Source organism: Gorilla gorilla, chromosome 22 (assembly GCF_029281585.2).
Source record: "Gorilla gorilla gorilla isolate KB3781 chromosome 22, NHGRI_mGorGor1-v2.1_pri, whole genome shotgun sequence".
NCBI classification, from domain to species: domain Eukaryota; kingdom Metazoa; phylum Chordata; class Mammalia; order Primates; family Hominidae; genus Gorilla; species Gorilla gorilla.
The window spans coordinates 37,961,132-37,984,586 of NC_073246.2; the positions used below are offsets into that span (position 1 = coordinate 37,961,132).

At 45.3% G+C, this 23,455-nt stretch overlaps 3 protein-coding genes and 1 non-coding gene across 16 annotated transcripts in view; 3 read left to right on the forward strand and 1 right to left on the reverse strand.

Moving 5' to 3' along the window:
• The window catches only part of SETD4 (SET domain containing 4), a 26,176-nt gene extending 16,754 nt beyond the window's left edge, over nucleotides 1–9,422 (reverse strand). The window contains exons 1-4 of one of the 11 annotated variants that reach the window (XR_008674854.1): nucleotides 8,794–9,000; nucleotides 7,271–7,379; nucleotides 5,541–5,636; nucleotides 1,948–1,985 (exon numbers count right to left, since the gene is read on the reverse strand). Coding sequence is in view for 10 of the 11 variants with exons in the window: in XM_055373990.2 (XP_055229965.1) it covers nucleotides 1,948–1,985; nucleotides 5,541–5,636; nucleotides 7,271–7,343 (207 nt within the window). In the remaining variant the exon portion in view is untranslated. Of the gene's footprint in view, nucleotides 1–1,947; nucleotides 1,986–5,540; nucleotides 5,637–7,270; nucleotides 7,429–8,235; nucleotides 8,706–8,728 lie in introns of those variants that run through there. The other 10 variants (XM_055373990.2, XM_031005123.3, XM_063702584.1 and 7 more) reach the window with 10 other exon arrangements.
• Nucleotides 8,653–13,111, forward strand: LOC134757848 (uncharacterized). Of its 2 annotated transcripts, XM_063702586.1 has the most exons (3): nucleotides 8,653–9,068; nucleotides 11,941–12,004; nucleotides 12,652–13,111. In XM_063702586.1, exons 1-2 carry the CDS (start codon nucleotides 8,653–8,655, stop codon nucleotides 11,990–11,992), a joined length of 468 nt encoding a protein of 155 aa, XP_063558656.1. In that variant the 3' UTR covers nucleotides 11,993–12,004; nucleotides 12,652–13,111. The 2 variants fall into 2 exon arrangements, with proteins under 2 accessions (XP_063558656.1, XP_063558657.1); XM_063702587.1 differs by lacking the exons at nucleotides 11,941–12,004; nucleotides 12,652–13,111 and adding an exon at nucleotides 10,626–10,852.
• Nucleotides 13,112–15,005: 1,894 nt separating this feature from the next.
• LOC115931879 (U6 spliceosomal RNA) lies at nucleotides 15,006–15,113 on the forward strand. The gene has a single exon (XR_004068306.1). It is a non-coding gene; the product is annotated as a U6 spliceosomal RNA (small nuclear RNA).
• Nucleotides 15,114–18,384: 3,271 nt separating this feature from the next.
• On the forward strand, nucleotides 18,385–21,627 carry CBR1 (carbonyl reductase 1). 2 transcript variants are annotated; one of them, XM_004062755.4, is made up of 3 exons: nucleotides 18,385–18,878; nucleotides 19,420–19,527; nucleotides 20,910–21,627. In XM_004062755.4, the coding sequence occupies exons 1-3, from the start codon at nucleotides 18,590–18,592 to the stop codon at nucleotides 21,344–21,346; spliced, it is 834 nt and encodes a 277-aa protein (XP_004062803.1). In that variant the 5' UTR covers nucleotides 18,385–18,589; the 3' UTR covers nucleotides 21,347–21,627. The 2 variants fall into 2 exon arrangements, with proteins under 2 accessions (XP_004062803.1, XP_018873341.2); XM_019017796.4 differs by lacking the exon at nucleotides 20,910–21,627 and adding an exon at nucleotides 20,279–20,867 and having other exon boundaries at nucleotides 18,439–18,878.
• The last annotated feature ends 1,828 nt before the right edge of the window (nucleotides 21,628–23,455 follow it).

Genomic DNA, 23,455 nt, shown 5'->3' on the forward strand with positions numbered 1-23,455 from the left:
TTGCTAAAAAATTTGTATGCTCACAGGCCATGAGGAACAAATACTTTTTTTTTCATGGTCCCTTGCTTTTGTTTTTGTACAAAAAAAATGGTTTTGCTACAAATATCCAAGTAGCATAACTTCACATTGTGTTGGAAGATCTGTCATCAGTGAGGAAATCTGCTTAAATTACAGGAACTTTTGTATTATACAGCTCTGAAAATTCTGCCATTTCCTTATTAACTAGCAGCTTTAGTTTGTAGTTTATGAAATCTTGAGGGGCTCTTTTACTGGGATTTCTTATTTTTGTTTTTCGTTTTTTCCCTCTTAATTTGGTGGGAGTGTCAAAGTGAATATAACCCAATAAAGGCTTCTTAATGACAAAAAAAAAAGTTTTATGTTACATATATTTTACCACAATTAAAAATTTTTAAATGATGAAAACATTAACACGGCATAATAGAATTACAACATTAAAACATACCATTCTTTATATATTGGACTTCTTGTGTTTGTGATTTTCATCTGTTTAGGAAAGATAACCTGAATTCCCTTGCTGACTATGCTTGCGTTTTAAAGAAACTAAACTTTCCTTTAATATTTTAAAAACTTCTCTTTTTAACACAACATTTTTAAAAATTAAAATTACTTTTGGGCCAGGCATAGTGGCTCATGCCTGTAATCCCAACACTTTGGGAGGCCAAGGCGGGCAGATCACCTGAGGTCAGGAGTTCAAGACCAGCCTAGCCAAGATGGTGAAACCCTGTCTCTACTAAAAAAAAAAAAAAAAATTAGCTGGGCATGGTGGCACATGCCTGTAATTTCAGCTACTCAGGAGGCTGAGGCAAGAGAATTGCTTGAACCCAGGAGACAGAGGTTGCAAGGAGCCAGGATCGCACCACTGCACTCCAGCCTGGGCAACAGAGCAAGACTCTGTCTCAAAAAAAAAAAAAAAAAGGACTTTTTATCTACTAAAAAAAAAAAAAAAGATACCATTCCTTAGCTTAAACATATGTACACATCTGAGTGCGAGTTTTAAATAGAGAATTAAAAATAAGATAATTTCTAAATAAAGGAAGAAATTAATTTCTGGCTTCACAGAAAATCACGCGCTAGAGATCTTTAAAATAGCATCGGAAGAATGAAAAGAAACCTTGGAGGCTGTCATTTACTTCCTCATTTTCTAGGTGAGGAAACAGAAGCCAAGAGTATGAGGGGTCTCATGCTGGGGCCTCAGGCAGCTGAAGGCAACTCTGGCCCAAGCCTGAGGCCTCATCCTCCCCTAGCTTTGGTTTCTACCTGCCGCATCACGACTGCCTCACAGACAGCAGCAGCTCCCTTAGCATACTGAAAACGTGATCTGACATGTAACATGTGCTGTGGCAGAGATTGCTAGTTGCCTATCCCAACACGCCTTCTCTCCCCCTCCTCGCTAACGGAATCCTACTTAGAGGGCATGTGGCTGGGGAAAGGCCAGCATGGATCTCCTCCCTTGCAGCTGGCTAGGGCTGTGTACCTGATCACTGGCCAAGGACAGAGGGACTGGAATTTCCTTAAAGGAAGGAAGCCTGCCCTTCCTCACCCGCTTGCTCTCTCCTGATGCCCAAGTTCCAAGACCCACAACCTGACCTGAGGGTGCAGTTCCCTTAAGGACATGAGAGAGCTGGAAGGAGTTGGGGCCTCTGCCAGCCATAGGAGTGCCCCACCAGCCAGGGTCAGCCTACTCCAAGCTTGTTTCTATGAGTGAGAACAAAATAAATTTCCATGCTGCTTAAGCACCTCAATTTTGGGCTTGTCTTTTATTGCAACAAACTTAATCCTAGTTGATAGAACCATATTCAAATATATCTATTAGGTAAGTAAGAAATGACTGTATGTCTGAAATTTTTTTAATCCACTTCGTTTGAACCACAAAAACAAAGCAGCAATATCTACATTGGGTTTCAAGGATCAAAGAACAGTTCTCACCTGCAGGGATGTTTGACTCATCAGCCCTCTTCCTGTACCTAGGAAAGCAAAGACAGAAAGAGAGTAAATCCTGCTATACCTTCGAGGTCCTAGAGATAACTATTATGGAAAAAAAAAATGTGAACTTCAAAATTACACAAGGCTGAAGCTGGATGTCTCTCAGCCTTTGATTCCCAGGGGAAACAGGGAGTCAGAAAGCTATTCCAGAAAATGTCTTGACCTCCAGTGAGTTATAATCCTTGAAGGGCAGTCAGCTTCAGAGATGAGACCTTAAGAGCACCGTGGACTTTATACAGACCTACTGCTGGGCCTCCTGTAGGACGCTTTGGGCTGGACTCTCTCCCCTGGGGCCTACCAGCTAACAAGGTGCTATTCCCAATGCCCAGCCAACCTCTGAGGCTAGAGCCCCAGGCCACTTATCTCCATTACCAGACTCAGCTCTCCCAAGTGAAGACCTTGAGACCCCTTTGATTGGCCGGCTGGCCAATAAACCCCACTCAAGTCCCCACAAAGCCTGCAGACATCCTCCCCTCTCTGATCAGGTAACCCATGAGATGGGCTCTCCATGACCTGGTGAGCTCAGCTGGGTAGGTCAGCTCCAGCTGTTCCCTGTGAGCCAAGGCTCCGGCTGGAGCACAGTCACCATAGTAACCTCAGCCGCTGCATTAATACCAATTAATTCAATAAATTCCTTTATTTAAAAATTAATACCAACTTCCAGAAGTTTCTCCCTCCATGCCTAAGCTTCTGCTCCTGGAACAGTCAGACAAACATTGAAAGGATGCTCAGATGACAGCTTTTCTGGCAGGCATAGGTATTACGTGATCATAAGAGGCCTAGAGCATTAACGTCTCCAATTCATCGTTCTCCATCTTTCCTCTCTTAGCTGGGAGGGAAAATAATTCAGCCAAGTCAGTGCAGGACTACTGGGAGCTCCCGGCTCACGGTGGCTCACTGCCTCAAGTCCTCCATCAGTTTCCCGCAACTTGGATTTGATGCTCCCGGCTCATGGTGGGAATTCCTGCCTCAAGTCCTCCATCGGCTTCCTGGCAGGTTGGATTTGATGCTCCCGGCTCATGGTGGGAATTCCCGCCTCAAGTCCTCCATCGGCTTCCTGGCAGGTTGGATTTGATGCTCCTGGCTCATGGTGGGAATTCCTGCCTCAAGTCTTCCATCAGTTTCCCGCAACTTGGATTTGATGCTCCCGGCTCATGGTGGGAATTCCTGCCTCAAGTCTTCCATCAGTTTCCTGGCAGGTTGGATTTGATGCTCCTGGCTCATGGTGGGAATTCCTGCCTCAAGTCCTTCATCAGTTTCCTGGCAGGCTGGATTTGATGCTCCTGGCTCATGGTGGGAATTCCTGCCTCAAGTCTTCCATCAGCTTCCTGGCAGGTTGGATTTGATGCTCCCGGCTCATGGTGGGAATTCCTGCCCCAAGTCCTCCATCAGTTTCCCAGCAAGTTGGATTTGATGAGTCCCAATTCATCTCCCCTCCCAGGAGGACACTGTCTGCTCATACAGCTGGTTCCAGTGTTAACTTATTTCATTGATTTTGTGTACCCCATTGTGGAGTTAATCATCCCTGTGCACCAGAACTCCTCCTAGAATCAATGACTAATGGGAAGATTTTCTTCTACCTGGTTATCCTTCCAAAAACTTACGTGCTAATCTAAGTAGAAATTCTCTCCAAACATATATATGAACAAAAGCTGGCCTATGGAATACATCTAGAAGATCCTTTACCTATATTTATATGATAGATAGTGTTTAATATCAAAAAACATATAGTAATCTACACTTACTTTCATTTTCATATTGGATATACTAGGCAAAGTAGAAGTGGCCATTAGGAGCTCATAAGAGTAAAGTTTATTACAAATGTCTCAAAGCCTCAAAATTTCCACTATCATCAATCTACATGGGAGGCCCTGACCTGGCTAGTGCTTTTGGTGGTGAAAGGAAATGCTGCGGTCAGTTCCCAAGGCAGAAAAGAAGACAGAGTCTAAAGATGGAATCCTGCTTAGGAGATTTCCTGTGCCCCTCCACAAACTAAGATGAATTCCCCAGAGTTCATACATTTTGACTGAAGCCCAAAAATGTTACCTCCTATCATACACTGATTAAGAGCTAAAAACTACATGAAGCACTTACAGAAGGTTCCCCAGAACTGTAAGCACTGGGCACGGGTCACTGCCAAGCCACCTGCATCACCCGACATCTGGGGCTGGGGCCAGGGCAAGTTGTGCTCACTTTTAAAAATAGGAACTCTTTACTGCTCCAGATTACAAACAAATGACCTATTCTCAGGTATTCCATCTAAACCATCTGCTGATTCCTGCTTGATGATTTTAAACCCATCCTTTCTAGGGCAAATGACACCAGAGATGTGGGCAGGCCTTAGACACGGCAAGTTTACTGCTGACACTACTGACTCTCTTGATCATCTGGGGAAAAACTCTGTTCTGTACATCTAAGGGTGTGGCTTTTACTGACCATCTTTGACACACAAAAACAGAAAGTCAAGCATTATTTTAGAGGCTGACAATATGGTTCATGACCATCAACTAGAAGGGGCCCTAATAGAAAATGGCTCAAATCAAGCATTTTAGTTCAAAGTCATGATGTGTAACTGACTCATGGAGAACAACTTTACACACATCACCTCACTCAGCAAGGGGCACAAGTGGGAAATCATTTGCCTTGGCGTGGGGTATATGAGGAAGTTAATTTGCTCAAAGTTCAATTACCTAATGGGTACTTGAGTAATAATTCTAATGGCCAAGGGGAGCATTGTGTGGCATATGCTTTGACTTTTCTGTAAGATGCAGCCTGCCCTGTGATGTAGAATTTTGGGGCCCTAATTGCACCACCACTATCTCTGTACTACAGCAGACTCCAAATCCTTTTAAAGAGCATCTTGGTCCTCCCTGTGGTTATCTCCTGCCCACCTGTGGGAAGAGTGGAGTAGCCATGTATGCAGGCACACACCCATAGCAAGCTGCCCAACTTCTGTGAGAGAATGTTCCAGAAGAAAGTGGTTTTTGTTTTTTGTTAGTTTTTTGAGACAAGGTCTCACTCTATCGCCCAAGCTGGAGTGCAGGGGCATGATCATGGCTCTCTGCAGCCTCAACCTCCCGGGCTCAAGCAATCCTCCTGCCTAAGCCTCTAGAGTAGCTGGGACTACAGGGCACACCACCGCGCCTGGCTAACTTTTGTACTTTTAGTAGAGACAGGATTTCGTCATGTTGGCCAGGCTGGTCTCAAACGCATGAGCTCAAGTGATCTGCCTGCCTCAGCCTCCCAAAGTGCTGGGATTACAGATGTGAGCCACCACGCCTGGCAAAATGTTAACCTAACCTCCCTAATAAGCACAAGTTCCAGAAGAGAATGTCAGTCTGCCTCAGCTCAGTGCTGAAGCCCACCGCTCTGCAATTAACTGGCCACACACAGGGGGCTCCTCCTCCAACCCAAGGGGAACACATGCAAACCAGCTGAAAGACAATATCTGCTGAGGCCCACCTGCAAGAGTGGCCCCTGCTGTCTACCTGGCTCTCGTGTGGGAAAGGGCAGGACAGCTGAAGGCTAGATCTTACCTGGAAAACATGCAGGTGCTAAGTTTGAATCTTGAAACTTCCTAGCTTTCAGCCACTTCCTCAGCTCTATAAATTCAGACTTGTGGCTCTCATTCACTATCAGGCAAGGAGAGAACACATGGTGATTAAAACCACTATATAATCGGATTACCATTTTTAAAAGAACATGTCTGATGAAATGTGTCAGACAGACTTACACAATAGTAAGAACTGGTGTATCTAAACATAGAAAAGTTACAATAAAAACACAGTATTGGCCAGGCGCAGTGGCTCACATCTGTATTCCCAGCATTTGGGAGGCCAAGGCGGGAGGACTGCTTGAGGCCAGGAGTTTGAGACCAGCCTGCCCAACACAGAAAGACCCCATCTCTTAAAAAAAAAAAATACAATATTATAATCTGATAGGACCACCACTGTACATGTGATCCATCAACCAAAACATACTTATGCAACATACGACTATATTCATTCAATGTAATCCTATCAAAATTCAAGCAGGCTTTCATACAGGAATTAACAAGATGATCCCAAAATTCATGTGGAAATGTAAAAAGCCTAGAATAGCCCCAATATCTTTGAAAGATTGATTTTAAAACTTATTATAAAGCTACAGTAATCAAATTAGTGTGATATTGTCAAAACAGACACAAATAGGTCAAAGGAACAACACAGAAAATAGGAAGAGGTCCACACGTAAATGAACAACTGATTTTTGACAAAGTGCAAAGGCAAATCAGTGGAAGAAGATAGTCTTTTCAATAAATGATGATCAAACAACTGGACCTCCATCAGCAAAAAAAAAAAAAAAAGTGAGCTTATCGATATCTTGTACCATGTCCAGTTGGATTTACATAGGACTTTCCAGATGGCCAAGCACTTTTGTATTGAACAAGATACAGTATCTTCTTCAGACAGGGTTACCCTGAATTTGAAGTCATAAATTTACATCCAAACATTGATATCCTACAGGTAGCTGAAGGTCAAGACCGGAAAAAGAAACTTGGGAGTCATCCCCAGAGAAGACAGTTGAAACAATAAGTTAGATATCTTCACATTCCCACCAGGATCTAAAAGAATACAATGGCACCATTAAAAAGAGTGTTATTTAAGAAATATTCTCTTTGGGCTGGACACAGTGGTTCACACCTGTAATCCCAGTGCTTCGGGAGGCCGAGGCAGGAGGACCACTCGAGCCCAGGAGTTCAAGACCAGCCTGCGCAACATAGACCCTGTCGCTAAAACAAATTTAAAAAAACATTAGCCGGGTGCAGTGGCATGTACCTGTAGTCCCAGGTACTTGGGAGGCTGAGGCAGGAGGGAGGCTAAGGGAGGAGATCACTTGAGCCTGGGAGATCAAGCCATGATCACGCCACTGCATTCCAATCTGGGTAACAGAATGTAACTTGTCTCCAAAAAAAAAAAAAAGAAAGAAAAAAGAAAGATTCTCTTTGAACACTGTGTGCCTTTGAGAAAAGCTATGTGTTAGGCCGAGCATGGTGGCTCACGCCTGTAGTCCCAGCTACTTGGGAGGCTGAGGCAGGAGAATCACTTGAACCAGGGAAGCAGAGGTTGCAGTGAGCCAAAATGACACCACTGCACTCCAGCCTGGGTGACAGAGCTAGAATCCGTCTCAGAAAAAAGAAAGAAAGAAAGAAAAGCTACGTATGAACAAACAAGCAATCACAAAAGGATTTCTTTTTTCATTACTGGCACTAAAAGAAAAACCGTACCTCCTCTTGATTCAGAACTTCTGCAGAGTTTTCGTCTTCTGATCCGGCTTGTTCTCCCTTTTCCTTTCTGCATGCTAAAACTGTAGTTTCTTTTTTCTGAAACACAGTTCTATTTTTTCAAAAAGGACAAAACTGTAATTTCTGTGGAAATGCTCAATCTAAAATAAAAAACATTTCTTTGATTTACTTTCCAGTTACATGATAATCACTGTTCTTTGCACCTTTAAGTATACAAATGTATGTTTTGGTAAACTGTTTCTCTCAAGTGCTTTTGTACATGAAAGGTTTATACTGTGAGCTAAATCATGATCCCTACAGTAACAGAATTCCCATTATATCAGTCCCTCTAAAACAGTTTTATCTTGCAGACCTAGTGACTACAGCTTAATCTACTAAAAATACAAAAAATAGCTAGGCATGGTGGCACACGCCTGTAATCCCAGCTACTTGGGAGGCTGAGGCAGGAGAATCGCTTGAACCTGGGAGGCGGAGGTTGCAGTGAGCCGAGATCGCGCTACTGCACTCCAGCCTGGGCGACAGAGCGAGGCTGCGTCTCAAAAAATAAATACATAAATAAAAATAAAATAATGGCTGGGCACAGCGGCTCACGCCTGTAAAACCAGCACTTTGGGAGCCCGAGGCGGGCTGAGGTCAGGAGTTCAAGACCAGCCTGGCCAACATGGTGAAACCCCGTTTCTACTAAAAATACAAAAATCAGCCAGGCGTGGTGGCAGGCACCTGTAATACTAACTACTGGGGAGGCTCAGGCAGGAGAATCGCTTGATCTCAGGAGGCGGAGGCTGCAGCTAGGAGAGATCACGCCAATGCACTCCAGCCTGGCGACAGAGCGAGACTCTGTCACAAAAAATAAATTAATAAAAATAAAAAATAAAAGATAAATCTACTCCTAAAACATTCGACGGCAGAAATGAGCAAGAGACAAGAACTCCAGGCAATATTAATACCGCACTTCCGCAGTATAAGGTTCATTATTTGACCTAACGAAAGTCGGCATGTCCAGCTCCAGAGGCAAACGGCGGCTGGTTCGGTGCGGGTCCCAGCGCTCAGTCCACAGACCGCGCCGGGAAGTGTCCCCAAGACTCCCGGGCCCTCACGCGAGCTGTCCACCAGCACCCTGCTGAGGACCACGTGAAGCCCGGTGACCGCCACAGACACAGGTACCGTCCCCGCCCCCACAGTCCTCAAACTCTAGCCGTGAGGCCGTCCAACGGTCCGACACACACCGCTCCCGCCGCCACAGGCCAGCCAGGCGAGCATCGGACCTCGGGCCTCAGGCTCCTTAGCTTTACGCAGCGCGCCGGAGCAACATGCGCTAAGTGAAGGACTCCACAAGATGAGAGGTTACTGCAGCGCACACGATAATGCCTGCCCTGGAGGGGACCTGCGACCTGAACTCAGTTCTTTTTACGCTGATGAATGAAAGACTAAGGAACGCACCAGGGCGACTCTGCTCCCGTTACCCGGGCAACTGGAGGCCCGACCCGGAAGTCCAACTAGCTCACCTAGGCGCCGGCGTCCGCTTCCAAGATGGCGGCTGCAGTGGGCGGGCCCAAGGCACGTGGAAACACCAAACAGCCCCAAATGAACGCAAGTTAAAGGAACCGGCCAAAACTGCAGAGGGAGAGGCTGAAGGCTGTCGCGCCCGCCTAGCGTCCTTAAGCAATCCAAGTCGTCAGTCTCCCGGGTCCGCCCCTTCCGCCGCGGGCGGCAGCTTCCGGCTCGCGCATGCGCAGTGTTCGCGGACTCGCCGCCAACGCCCAATACAGTCGGGGACGAGGTCGGCAGCCCCACAGCCCCATAACCCCTACTTCGAGTCAGGGGTCAGAAAACCCAGTAACCCGCAGGCGAGCAAGCTGCGCACTGAAGAGCCGGCCTGCGGAGTCTTTCCTTACGAAGTTAAACCACCTAGGGCGCGCGGCCCTGTTCGCCCAGACCTCGGGCTTTCCTGCCAGGCTGGGTTTGCCGGGTCGAGTCACTTTGCTCGCCAATCCCCGCCCCCATTCCACCGTTTCAGTCTGGCCACAGGACCCGCCTCACAGGAAAATTCTAAATAATATATCTAAATACCCCTTCTTCCAATAGCGGGAGCTCGATTTCTGCCCCACCCACCCCCACTTTGATTATGGGCTATGCCTAGTAACTTGATTCCAAAGAGTACAGCCTGGAATGGTGTTGGGGGCTACGGTGGAGAAACCTGGCAAACAGTACCTAACCGGGTGGTCAAGGATAACATCAGGAAGAAATCATGCTGATAGCATGTTCCTGTGGTGTCTCTCTCCAAAACCCTTCTCCTATGGAAATCTTCTATGGGGGAAAAAAATTAGTACTCCTAAACATGTTTTCTGTCATGAAAAACAAGTACAGTTGTCCCTTAGTGTCCGTGGGGGAATGGCTCCAGGACCCTGCGGATACCAGAATTAGAATGCTCAAGTCCCTTGTATATAATGGTGTAAACCTAAGTAACAAAAGAGGCTCCCTAAAAGAAAATGAGATTTATCTGGGAATATGCATGCCATAGTAAACTATGTGCGTTTTGGGGGAGGTTGAGGCAAGGAGATGTTTTTAAAAGGAAAATGAAGATTATATGAATTGCTTTAAATCAATTATCTTTGGCTAAAAGAATGAATAACAAAGGTAGCATCAGTCCAAAGTTGCTGGACAGATGTCCTTGCAGAAGTATTTTCTGTGTTTAAGATTGGGCCTTTCTGCAAGGCTAGGGTCTTTTGTGTGACAATTCTTGTTATGAGGCATAGTGCATGAGAACCCTTCCTTCAAGGCCTTCCCCAGCTGCATTTATCAGGGTTTTGACACAAGTGACTCCATTTTGATTCTGCAACTTTCACAATGGTGTAATATTTGCATATAACCTATGCACATCCTTCCATATACTTTAAATCATCTCTAGATTACTTATAACATCTAATACAATGTAAAGACTATGTAAATAGTGAAGGGGTGGCCTGCCCCTCCACACCTGTGGGTGTTTCTCATCAGGTGGGATGAGAGACTGAGAAAAGAAAGAGACACAGAGGCAAAGTATAGAGAAAGAAAAGGGCCCAGTGGACTGGCGCTCAGCATACGGAGCACAAATCCTATTTAAACTACAGATTCTAAACACAAATGATTTTATTCACCCCTGCCCCCCAACACTAAAAGATTTAAACACTAACATAGTTTCTAACAGCTGTAAACTAAACAAATCCTAAGCCCCTACTGACTGAATGGAACCCCCTTTTGGCCAAGAGGGCCCCAGAAAAAAACTTAAAAACTTAGTTCCCAGCCCTGATGGAATGTGAGGTCAGACATGCCTCATTACACCCTCTCTCTTTTACAGTTTAGACACAACTGGCCAGCATTGATGTTAAAATAGAGACCATGAGACAGACGGAACAGACTTTTTGTGGCAATAAGATACAAAAATTATAAACAAGACCTAAGGCCATGCCACGAAAGAGTTAAGTCACTTCAAGAATAAATTCTGTTCTAATGGTTACAAGTTTTTTCTTTTTCTCTAGCAGCTAAACAAGCACTCACCTCCACCTAAGCAATATTAAAACAATTACCACTTATGCACCACCAGATGTTAACTAACCCCCTGTTCCACAATGACAGAGCAGAAGCATCTCCATCTTGGACAAGCCCCTCATTCTAAAGTGCACCTTAATAAAAAACCGCCTAGGCCAGGTGCGGTGGCTCACACCTGTAATCCCAGCACTTTGGAAGGCCGAGGTGGGCAGATCACGAGGTCAGGAGATCGAGACCATCCTGGCTAATTCGGTGAAACCCCATCTCTACTAAAAATACAAAAAATTACCCGGGCATGGTGGCAAGCGCCTGTAGTCCCAGCTACTTGAGAGGCTGAGGCAGGAGAATGGCATGAACCCAGGAGGTGGAGCTTGCAGTGAGCTGAGGTAGCGCTACTGCACTCCATCCTGGGCAACAGAGCAAGACTCTGGCTAAAACAAAACAAAACAAAAACCGCCTAAATCCAAAGGGCATCAGCCTAATGGCTAAGGTCACCATGACCATAAATCACAAATAATATCTTCAACCAGAAACATTCTAAATTCCTCCCTGACCAGAGACATGGTAGCCCCAAGATAAACCCCGTTCCAGCTGGGAAGTGGGGAAGATGATAGCCCCGAGATAACACCCCTCAGGGCTGGAAAGATGTCTACCCCAAAATAACCTCCCCTCTTCCCAGAGAGATTCCAACCCCGCCATGAACTTCTCCACATACATAAACATTCCAAGCTTGTGGTAAGCCCCCTCACCCTAAAACCAATACATACTCTTAGTCTCTAAGAGAAAGAGCTCCTGACCGAAACAGGCCAGGAGCACCTGTCAGGTTTCATATAAGGTAAACCTGTCTCTAATTGCCAGCCGCGTTTAGTGGTCCTTATGTCTTTCTTGAACTCTTACATTTGGTGTGGAAACCCAGGCTGGGTGCTGGGGGCAGAGGCTCTCTTGCAACCCAGGAAGCAGTGGGCAACCACAGCTGGTCCTGAGCTAATTTCTGGATCCTGAGGGTCTCTGGCCACCCGCTCCATCTTTTCTCTCACTTCACTTTTCCCTCATCCTCTCTTTTCCCTCTCTCTCTTTCCTTCTCTCTCTCTCTTTCTTTCTCTCTCTTCCTCATGCGGCTGCAGTCCAAGAGGCCCTTTGCCAATTCCAACTGGAACATCCAACATCGGACACTAATCCAGCCAACTGGTAAGATCTGCCTTCCCCTGGCTTTCTCGCGGTACCCGGGAAAAGTCAGGTTGGCCGTCCGGTCCTCAGAGGACCAGCAGGACTAAGCTAGAGGAAATCTTGGGGACGCACAGTTTCTTCTCAACTTGACCATCCTCTTTAGTAAGAGGATTCTGGGTCTCTGTCTTTTGTCTGGGAATGCCTAGAACAAAAACAGACACCCTCTGCTTCTTCTCGCCAGTCCACATGGATGACAAACAATCCCACATCCCTACACACACCACAAATAACATCTCCAACCGGAAAGATTCCAAACTCCTCCCCAACTAGAGACATGCTAGCCCCTAGATAAAGCCCCCTCCAGGCCAGGAAGATGCTGGCCCCAAGATAACCCCCCTCCAGGCCAGAAAGATGTCTGCCCCAAGATAACCTCCGCTCCTCCCAGAGAGATTCCAACCCTGCCATGAACTTCTCCACACACATAAACATTCCAAGCTTGTGATAAGCCCCCTTACCCTAAAACCAATACATACTCTTAGTCTGTAAGAGAAAGAGCTCCTGACCAAAATGGGCCAGGAGCGCCTCTCAGGTTTCATCTAAAGTAAACCTGTCTCTAACTGCCAACGCATTTTTGCTTCTTTCCTCTTTCTCTAACTCTTACACACAAGCCATAACTACAGCTTTGATTAGACAAGAGACTGATTTCAACAACTTTCTCCTGATAAGAAGATCGTGGACTATGGAATGGACTGGTTCTGGTTTACAGAGGCTGTGTACTTGCGTGCCTTGATGTCCTGAAAGACCTTTTGACAGATAGGGCCTAATGGTAATACACTTAAATGTCAAGTCACCATCCCAAAGTGAATATACATGAGTCATATGTTACATGCATGTTTCTTCAATATGCATGTATCAGGACCACCTTCATGAATATTCACAGCTCCTCCTGTAAACTGTTGAATGTGTAAGTTTAGCCAACCTGTCCAGTCTAAAGCTCCTGCCTCAAAGCCTCCCCCTTCAAAGTGCCCATCTCTGTTTCTGCTGGAGTCAGCTCCCCAGCCTCCAGGATGGCTACCTTGCAGGTTGTACCCCTTTAGAAGAAATAAAGCCCCCATCTCCTTTTCTTTTCTTTTTTTTTTTTTTTCAGAGACGGAATCTTGCTCTGTCCCCCAGGCTGGAGTGCAGTGGTGCGATCTCGGCTCACTGCAAGCTCCGCCTCCCGGGTTCACGCCATTCTCCTGCCTCAGCCTCCTGAGTAGCTGGGACTACAGGCGTCTGCCAGCGTGCCCGGCTAATTTTTTTGTATTTTTTAGTAGAGACGAGGTTTCACCGTGGTCTCGATCTCCTGACCTCGTGATCCGCCTGCCTCGGCCTCCCAAAGTGCTGGGATTACAAGCGTGAGCCACCGCGCCCGGCCTCCTTTTCTAAATTTATACATTGTGAGTTGTTTTTGGTTTTGTTTTTCTTTTCTTTTTTTTTTTTTTTTTAACACAGCTCAAGGCTGCATGGCTAGGATGACCCTATCACCCCTAGGATGACTCTAGCCCCTTCCTGAGAATGTTTAAGCTGCCAAAAAAAAGAAAAAATGTGGTGTTTGTAATAACCAACTTCTGACAATAGGCCCCTGACTGCCCTTTCTTAAAGCATTTACTAAAAACGGCTTAGAGCTGTGAATTCTCTCGGTCCCTTTGAGATGTATCTCCCACCCAGGAGTGTTTCTTGGCCAGGTGTGGTGGCTCACGCCTGTAATCCCGGCACTTTGGGAGGCGAAGGCGGGCGGATCACCTGAGGTCAGGAGTTCGAGACCAGCCTGGCCAACATGGCGAAACCCTTTGTCTACTAAAAATACAAAAAGTTAGCTGTGCGTGGTAGCACACGCTTGTAGTCCCAGCTACTCGAGAGGCTGAGGCAGGAGAATCTCTTGAAACTGGGAGGCAGAGATTGCAGTGAGCTGAGATCGCACCACTGTACTCCAGCCTGAGAGATAAGAGAGAAACTCCGTGTCAAAAAAAAAAAAAGAAAGAAAGAATGTCTTTCTCAAGGACCTGAAAGCCATTCCTCTGAAATGTAATCATCAGAAATGATACGGCCTCTGTCTTTCAGTCTTTATAGTGGGAGAATAGAATCCCAACTTTGCTAATTGCCAGCTAACAGACACAGCTGGCCTAACCAACATTTCCACTGAGCAACCCTTGGTAATTTGTTATTTCCCTAACTCCTCCCACTTCCTGATCCTTCACTCTCCCTTTAAAAGGCACAGTCATCTCTGTACAAATGAAAGTTCGTTTACACTGGACCCTCTTTCCTATTACAGGAGTTCATTATTGACTAAAATCTGTCCTTACCACCTTAGTGTCTGGCTTTATCTTTCACAGAATTCAGTAAATTGCTTGAGTTAAATAACTACTAAGCACCTAAGCCACAGATTGATTCCAGGTCTCAAAGTCCATGGTCTACCCCTGTAGAAAGGCTTATTGAATATCCTAAACAAGCATAAAATGCAAGAGGAACACAGCCAGTGTCAAGCAGAGATCAGTGAGGGTAAATACTCAAAGGAATGACCTGGAGAACCTCACAGTTCATAATTTAACAATATTATTTTCCAACATATTTTAATATATACCATGGAACTGTGTTTTGGGCTTTTTTGTTTTTGTTTTTGTTTTTGTTTTTAGATTCAGGGGTACATGTGCAGGTTTGTTACATCAGTGTATTGCCTGATGCTGAGGTTTGGGCATCTAATGCTCCCAAGTAGAAAACATAGTACCCAATAGTTCGTTTTTCAACCCTTACCCCCTCCCTCCCCCTTTTGGAATCCCCAGTGTTATTGTTCCCATCTTTTGTGTCCCTGTGTACTCAAATGTTTAGCTCCCACTTATAAGGGAGAACATGCGTTATTTGGTTTTCTGTTTCTGCGTTTGCACAGTAGCCTTCAGCTGCATCCATGTTGCTGCAAAGGAAATGATTCCATTCTTTTTTGTGGGAACTGTGTTCTTTAGTTGCTTTAAACTAGTGGGTAGTAGTGCTCGTTTGGGCAGCACATATACTAAAACCGGAATGATACAGACAAGATTTAGCATGGTGCCTGTGCAAGGATGACATGCAAATTCATGAAGCGTTCCATTAAAAAAAAAAACAGTGGGTAGTAAAGATATGAATTCATTCCACAGGTTAATTGATGTGATAAAATTCTTTATCTATATAGCAGCCAATATAGTCTCAGACCTTTGATTCTCACAACTAAGGCATGTCTTCCAATTTAGCCAATAGCAGTAATAGCAGAGATCTGGAAACTCCATCTTTAAATTTCTGTTTTATTTCTTAAATTGTTCAGAATCCAGACAAGGTGCTACATATTGGAGGCTCCTCACACATACCACCAGAATCAAGACCCAGATGTAAGAGAGACAACAATACAAAACCATCCAAGTAGAGCTTAATTCACAGGCTTTAAATTATGCTTTTCAAAAACAAATTTTCAAAAAGTTTCCCATAGTCAAACCCATCAGACATTTATGATTCTTCCCCTATTTTTATGCTTATAAAATAAAGCATTTTCCCCTACTGAAAATAAAACTTTTACTTTTGTTTTCTTTTAGTTGTTTTATGGATTCATTTATAAATCACTGTTTCTCTCTCTTCGGAAATTATTTAGTGTATGTTGTAAGGGATCTTTTTTCTTTCCAATCATTATGCCCTTTCCCCAGTGCTAATTTTGGAATAATTCTTTCCCTCACTAGTTGTTAAACCACCTTTATCATACAGTATAAATTCTTGTTAATATATATTTTATATATTTTCCGGAGCATCCTGCCCAATGTACCTGTCAATTCTTATGTTGGTTCCAGTCCTAAAAAAATAAATCAGACTCAAACTCATGATTCATAGTCCTCATAGGATTTGCCTTTTGAAACAGCAGGACCCTCACCCTGTCCAAAGTTCCCTGTACACCATGTGCTATTGCTGACTGGCCCTCTTAATAAATTTAATCCATCACACTCTAACACTAACTCACACCAGCTACAGAAGACAGTAGCTAGTGCAGTGGAGAGAATCCAGCCAATGACAGACCCAACATGCACACACTGGGATAGGAAAGAAAATCCAAAACAGAGCTCTGAATTATCCTGAGTGGAAAAAAACAAAAACAAAAACAAAATACTACAAACTGTATGACTCCATCTATGTAACATTTTTGAAACAACAAACTTGTAGAAATGGTGAACAGATTAGTGGTTGCCATGAATTAGAGTTGGTTTGGGGAGTAATAGAGAGGTATGTTTGGGGATAAAAGTGCAACAGGAGGGCTCTTTGTGCTAATAGAAACATTTTCATTTAACTATAGTGGTGGATACACAAACCAACATTTGATAAAATTATATAGGATTAAATACATACGCAAAGTACACATCAAACTGGGGAAATCTGAGTATGATTGGTGGACTATTTTGTTGTCAATATCTTCACTGTGATGTTGTACTATACTTTTGCAATATGTTACTATTGAGTGAAACTGAGTAAAGGCTAAGGAATCTCTGTATTATTTCTTACAACTGCATGTGACTCTATAATTAGCGTGACAAAAATTTCAGTTGAAAAAAAGCAAGGGTCTTTCCTTGATTATTAACTTGTTTTAAAGCAACTGATTGGAAACCTACCTTGAAATTGCAATGTAATTGCAATCTATTTAAAGCAGTGGTATTCAACAGACCTTTCTCCAAGGATGGAAATATCCTAAATCTGTACTGCCCAATACAGTGACCACTAACACATGCACATATTGAGCACTGGAGATGTGGCTAGTGCAACTAAAAAACTGAATTACAAATTTTGCTTAATTTGAATTTATGTTTAAATGGCCACCTGTGATAGTGCAACCTATGGGACAGCACAGAAATGAAACTTGACCTTATTCCCAATTCCCTTGTAAGTAGGAAGGAGGAACACTCACTTTGAAACCACGCAATTGTCCCATAGGACGGATGTTTATGGTCTCTTTTTTTTTTCCTTTTTTTTTTTTTTTTTTGAGAGGGAGTCACTCTGTTGCCCAGGCTGGAGTGCAGTGGCATGATCTCGGCTCACTGCAACCTCCGCCTCTGGGGTTCAAGCAAGCAATTCTCTGCTTCAGCCTCCCAAGTAGCTGGGATTACAGGCGCCTGCCACCACACCCAGCTAACTTTTGTATTTTTTTTTTTTTTTTTTTTTTAGTAGAGACGGGGTTTCACCATCTTGGCCAGGCTGGTCTTGAACTCCTGACCTCATGATCCACCCACCTCAGCCTCCCAAAGTGCTGAGATTACAGGCGTGAGCCACCGCGCCAGGCCTGGTCTCCTTTGAATAAACAAATTGACCCTCCCAGTCTAATAACTTGAGAAATTTACATTTGTCTTATCTGAGTTCCTTTCTCAGGGAACTAGCCATCAGTCCTCCCAGATAGCACCAAGGAACTGAAACTTATCAGATCACCGCATCTGGAAAATCAGACACCAGACCCCTCACCTGCAACAATTGCCTGATGCCTGTTGACCCACTCCTCCTCATCTCTCCCTAACTCCTGCTATTTTCCCACATGCAGTTACATTTCTTCCCTGCTATATCCTAATTTTAATCAGTTGAGAAGATGGATTTGAGACTGATCTCCCCCCCCGCCAGGCTGTAGCACCCAAGTAATGCCTTCTTCCCTGACAATAATGGGGTCTCAGTGACTGGCTTTCTGTGCTGTGAACCACCAGACCTAGACCAAACTCCTGGCCTTTCTCTAACAATTTCCCACCACTGAACTAAGTTATAAACTCTGAGGATGGATCCCTGTTTCTTCATTTTAAGATGGGGATTAAAAGGTACATCCTAGAGTGTTATTGTCCGTGTAAAATAGGGCTGTGAAACCTCCTACACCTATGCACAGGTAAACTGATGGCCCTGCAAATGCCCAGAGAAGTAACCTTATAAAGATTTAGTGAATGTTTCCCACCATTATTGGAAAATCTGGCTAAGTCAGTAGCTTTGTTTTCATATACTTAGGGGGAAAATCAACAAAAACTTGATGCCCTGTTATTTCCTTCCAGTTTCTTCTGCAACTCTAGCTCCAAAGACTGCAGTTCCTGCAGTATTTTTTTTTTTTTTTAGAACACCAGGAAAAAAAGAAAAAAAAACCATGCAAATGTACTATTTCTTCAAACACAACTAGGAATGATTGAACAGCTGGGAGAATATGAAGAAAACCCCTCAGAGAACCAAGGACAAGCAGTGAGTTCAGATCTAGGCACATGGCCACTAGGAATGGTTCTTCACTGCCACGTGGGCAGCCAACAGCCAGTAGCTAGAGACCAGCCTCGGTCTTCGGCCTGCGGGTTCTGCAAAGTCAGGCTAGCTGGCTCTCCGCCTGCTCCGCACCCCGGCGAGGTTCCGGTGGGGAGGGGTAGGGATGGTTCAGCCCCGCCCCGCTAGGGCGGGGCCTGCGCCTGCGCGCTCAGCGGCCGGGCGTGTAACCTACGGGTGCGCGCCCACGACCGCCAGTCTCGAGCAGTCTCTGGAACACGCTGCGGGGCTCCAGGGCCTGAGCCAGGTCTGTTCTCCACGCAGGTGTCCCGCGCGCCCCGTTCAGCCATGTCGTCCGGCATCCATGTAGCGCTGGTGACTGGAGGCAACAAGGGCATCGGCTTGGCCATCGTGCGCGACCTGTGCCGGCTGTTCTCGGGGGACGTGGTGCTCACGGCGCGGGACGTGACGCGGGGCCAGGCGGCCGTACAGCAGCTGCAGGCGGAGGGCCTGAGCCCGCGCTTCCACCAGCTGGACATCGACGATCTGCAGAGCATCCGCGCCTTGCGCGACTTCCTGCGCAAGGAGTACGGGGGCCTGGACGTGCTAGTCAACAACGCGGGCATCGCCTTCAAGGGTATGGGGAGGGGACGTGGCCTCCCCGAAGAAGAACCGATGCACTGGGGCTCCTGGCGTCTGCGGGGTCCATAACACCTCCCTAGGGAGGAGAGGGAGGAGCTAGGAGATGCAGGGAGTGCAGAAACCTTGGAGAAAGTGAGAGTTTTCCAGCCAAAGGGAACTTTGTGTTTCCCTGGCTGGGACTCTTGGGGATCTTTTTCAGGTTTTCTGCAGTTTTTCTGAATTGAGCTTTAAGGCAACTGGATGAATTTTGAACTGCTTTTAAAATAAACGACAAATTGCAAAAAGAAAAAATGGTTATGCCAAGATCCAGTGTGTGCACCCTTCATCCTCCTTCCCCCAATGGTGCCATCTTACAAAAATACTAGAACGTGATCAAACCAGGAGATTGACATTGGCACAATACTGTAACCAGATACAGACTTTAGGCAGAAGGCACTAAGTTTTTTTTTTGTTTTTTTGTTTTTTTTAGTATCATTGTATAGAATTTTACCCCATGGGTACATTGTATTAACTATGTTCTCTTTCTCTCCTAAAAGTTGCTGATCCCACACCCTTTCATATTCAAGCTGAAGTGACGATGAAAACAAATTTCTTTGGTACCCGAGATGTGTGCACAGAATTACTCCCTCTAATAAAACCCCAAGGTGAGTCTGATGGGAAACAGCGCACCTTCTCTTTGGGGCTTGATTTGGCCCCTGCTTGCCTGGGATCTCTCCTGCAGGCTCCTGCTTCCTCTCCATGCTGCACGTGCACTGGCCTCTGTGCTTTGTCTCCTGCCAGCTGATATGTGCCATTTTGCCTCAGGACTTTGTCCTCACTTCTCCCACTCCCATGGCCATTCGTCCTCCCTGTCCCACTGGTCTTTGCACACCTGGCTGACTCTCTCATCCTTCAGGTCTTAGCTCAAACGTCTCCTGAGAGATGCTCTTTATTTGCTCCATTCCTCTCCGCGTGGGAGTCCATCCTGTACCCTTTCTCTGCTCTTTCAGAGAGATCTTATTCAGGCTGGTGGAGGCTTTACTACCACCAGTTCATTAGGCCCTTCTAATACCTGTCACCTGTCTGAAACACTCCTTAAGCTCCCAACCACATGGTTGTCTTGCTGCCTTTCCATCTCTTCCTGATGCCTTTCCCCACAATCTAAGATATTTCCAGAGGATCCCTATCCTTTTCCCTAAGTCGTCTGGGACACAGACCCCACCACCCACCCACCAGGATCCTGCAGGTCACCATGCCCCACCCCTCATAATCATTTACTAGGTCCTAGGAGTTGTGCCCACTGAGTTCCTCCTGAATCCGTCTCATTGCAGCTCTACAGCAGGCCCTCACCTGTCCCTCTGGACAATTGCAAACCCTCACAAGGCACCTCTGGTCTTGAGTCTTTTCCTTTCCCAGCATCCTGCGTACTGTCTGCATGGTCATGCCTCTCCCAAAATCCTTCAGGAGGAAAGTCCAAGCCCTTAGCATGGTTCACAGAGATGTCGATAATCTGCCGCTGCTTAACTCTGGGCCCATTTTAACTCCCCTTCAACGTGCTGAAGGTGCTGGACATGACTATCACATGTCTTTGGTTGTAAACTGCTGTGATAGTTACCCTAAGTAATGGGACAGGAGATGAACCCACCCATTAAATAACACAGCAATTAAGCAGCCACTTTTAGAAAAATTTAAATGTGTGGCTTCGAGTTGGGTACTTGCATGTACAGCTTACTCTCAGCTTTTATCCTGTTTCCCTGTCCTGTCGTCCTGTTAAGCTGTGCTACTTCTAAGGCTCTGGTTCACCAGGACCTCAAAGGGCAGCTCTTCCAAATCTCACCTGACTCTACTCAGCCAAAATTCGAAGGCAGGAATAAACTTCTTCATGCAACTACCACCACACTTTCTATGCGTATTCTTCTTAGAACTCATACCAGTAACTGTCTCTCATATGAAAATTTTCTGCTCCAAAATCCCTGCAAATTTGGCATTCACCTCTCTATGGGATTGTTGCACACCTTTCTACATAATGCTTTGTGGTGTATCTTAGGGAGAGTGGTGAACGTATCTAGCATCATGAGCGTCAGAGCCCTTAAAAGCTGCAGCCCAGAGCTGCAGCAGAAGTTCCGCAGTGAGACCATCACTGAGGAGGAGCTGGTGGGGCTCATGAACAAGTTTGTGGAGGATACAAAGAAGGGAGTGCACCAGAAGGAGGGCTGGCCCAGCAGCGCGTACGGGGTGACGAAGATTGGCGTCACCGTTCTGTCCAGGATCCACGCCAGGAAACTGAGTGAGCAGAGGAAAGGGGACAAGATCCTCCTGAATGCCTGCTGCCCAGGGTGGGTGAGAACCGACATGGCGGGACCCAAGGCCACCAAGAGCCCAGAAGAAGGTGCAGAGACCCCTGTGTACTTGGCCCTTTTGCCCCCAGATGCTGAGGGTCCCCATGGACAATTTGTTTCAGAGAAGAGAGTTGAACAGTGGTGAGCTGGGCTCACAGCTCCATCCATGGGCCCCATTTTGTACCGTGTCCTGAGTTGGTCCAAAGGGCATTTACAATGTCATAAATATCCTTATATAAGAAAAAAAAATGATCTCATCAATTAGCACTCACTAATGTACTACTAATTGAGCAACCTACGCACTCAGTTGACTACCTAAATCTGTCAGGTCTTTTGTGATTTCCTCTGATGCAGGAGAGGAAAAATTGTAATTGATGAAAATAATGAATGAAAATCAACAGATGAATAAATGGTTCTTTATAAGTGTCCATTTGTACAGATTGTTTAGATGCTAAATAAGCTTTGTCTCAAGTACAATCAACCTAAAAGGTCAAGGGAAGGGACAGTACAGCTTGGGGGTGAGCAAACCCAGAAAGTAAAGAAAGAGCCAGTTAGTCAATATTTTCAATGTTGTAGGTCAAACAATGCATTGGAACTCCCCAAATCCACATTATGTAACAAAAGCTGACAGCATGTAAGCCTGTGAGCATAGCTGGCTCTGGCCCTTCCCAGCCTCTAGGAAAACGAACAGTACCACAAAGGCAAAGGCAGCTGACCTGGTCTCTTTAAAAAGCCAAAGTCATTGGGGAAAAACAACCAGTTGCTGTGTGTGAAACGTGAGTGTGCACTTGTGTGAAACACCGAGCTGATGAGGGACCTATCAGATCTCCATAGGAATGTGTTATTTATGTAGGGATGAAGTGTCATGAGGTGTACAACATATGCCCCAGGTGTACAACATGTGTTTCAGCAAAGTATACACAGACTGATGAACAGGTAAGGCAAAAAAAAAACTTTTCTGTTTGTTGAAAGCTTTCAAAACCTGGGGGTTGGCAGTGGAAACTTCTAGCTCTGCCCACTGAATTCCTGACCTCAGGCAGAATACTGTATCTGGCTTTGTCTCTGTTTCCTCAACTGTCAAATTGGGATGACAGTCATAGGATTATATGTATTGAGATAAAGTGTTGAGAACAAATTAGCCGGGTGTGATGGTGGGCGCCTGTAATCCCAGCTACTCAGGAGGCTGAGGCAGGAGAATCGCTTGAACCCAGGGGGTGGAGGTTGCAGTGAGCCAAGATTGCACTACTGCACTCCAGCCTGGGTGACAGAGTGAGACTTCATCTCAAAAAAAAAAAAAAAAAAAAATATAGTGTTGAGAACAGCCCCTGCTGTCATTAGTTCCTGTAAATGGGCCTGACGCTGTCCCTGCTGGTAATGAGAAGTGTGTGTTTACTGTCTGACACCCAGTAAATGCCCACGCCATTCTGTTTCTTCCACAGAATCACAGTGTTGTGATCTCTCACACTTCACCAGTGAGAATTAAGGCTTACAGAAACAAAAAGCGATCACCCGTGAAAAGAAGGAGAGGCCCCTTATTTTATTTTTATCTATTTATTTTTTAATTCTCCAAACTGCTTCGGAAGAGTCCCTTATTTTATTTATTTATTTATTTGTTTGTTTGTTTATTTATTGAGACAGAGTCTCAATCTCGGTTCAGTGCAACCTCTGCCTCCTGGGTTCAAGTGATTCTCCTGCCTCAGCCTCCTGAGTAGCTGGGATTATAGGCACCCGCCACCACGCCTGGCTGACTTTTGTATTTTTAGTAGAGACAGGGTTTCGCCATGTTGGCCAAGCTGATCTCGAACTTCTGGCCTCAAGTGATCCACCCGCCTTGGCCTCCGAAAGTACTGGGATTACAGACATGAGCCACTGCACCCAGCCTAGTCCCTTAGGTTAAAAGTGAGGTTTACTTTAACAAGTTTCACCTTTCAGTAGGGCTGTTCATTTCTTCCTAGTTTTTGTACACAGACACCAGAAAACAACCACGTCTGCAGCAAAACTGGCATTCTCAAGTGCTAGTTTAGAAATTTGTACCTGTATTGCAAAGATATTTTTCCCTTAATACCTTAAAAATAACACCTAACTTCTTTAAGAGATTTAGAGAAAGCATTGTTCCAAATTCAAGTACCTGCTTACCTCTGGGGGTGAGGGGAGGAGGACATACGTGGTTCCATCTTTATTGCTAAGGATTTCTTTCTTATACCAGGTGATAGGTACATGGTGCTAAAATACAATTTTCAGAAAAAGGTAAAAT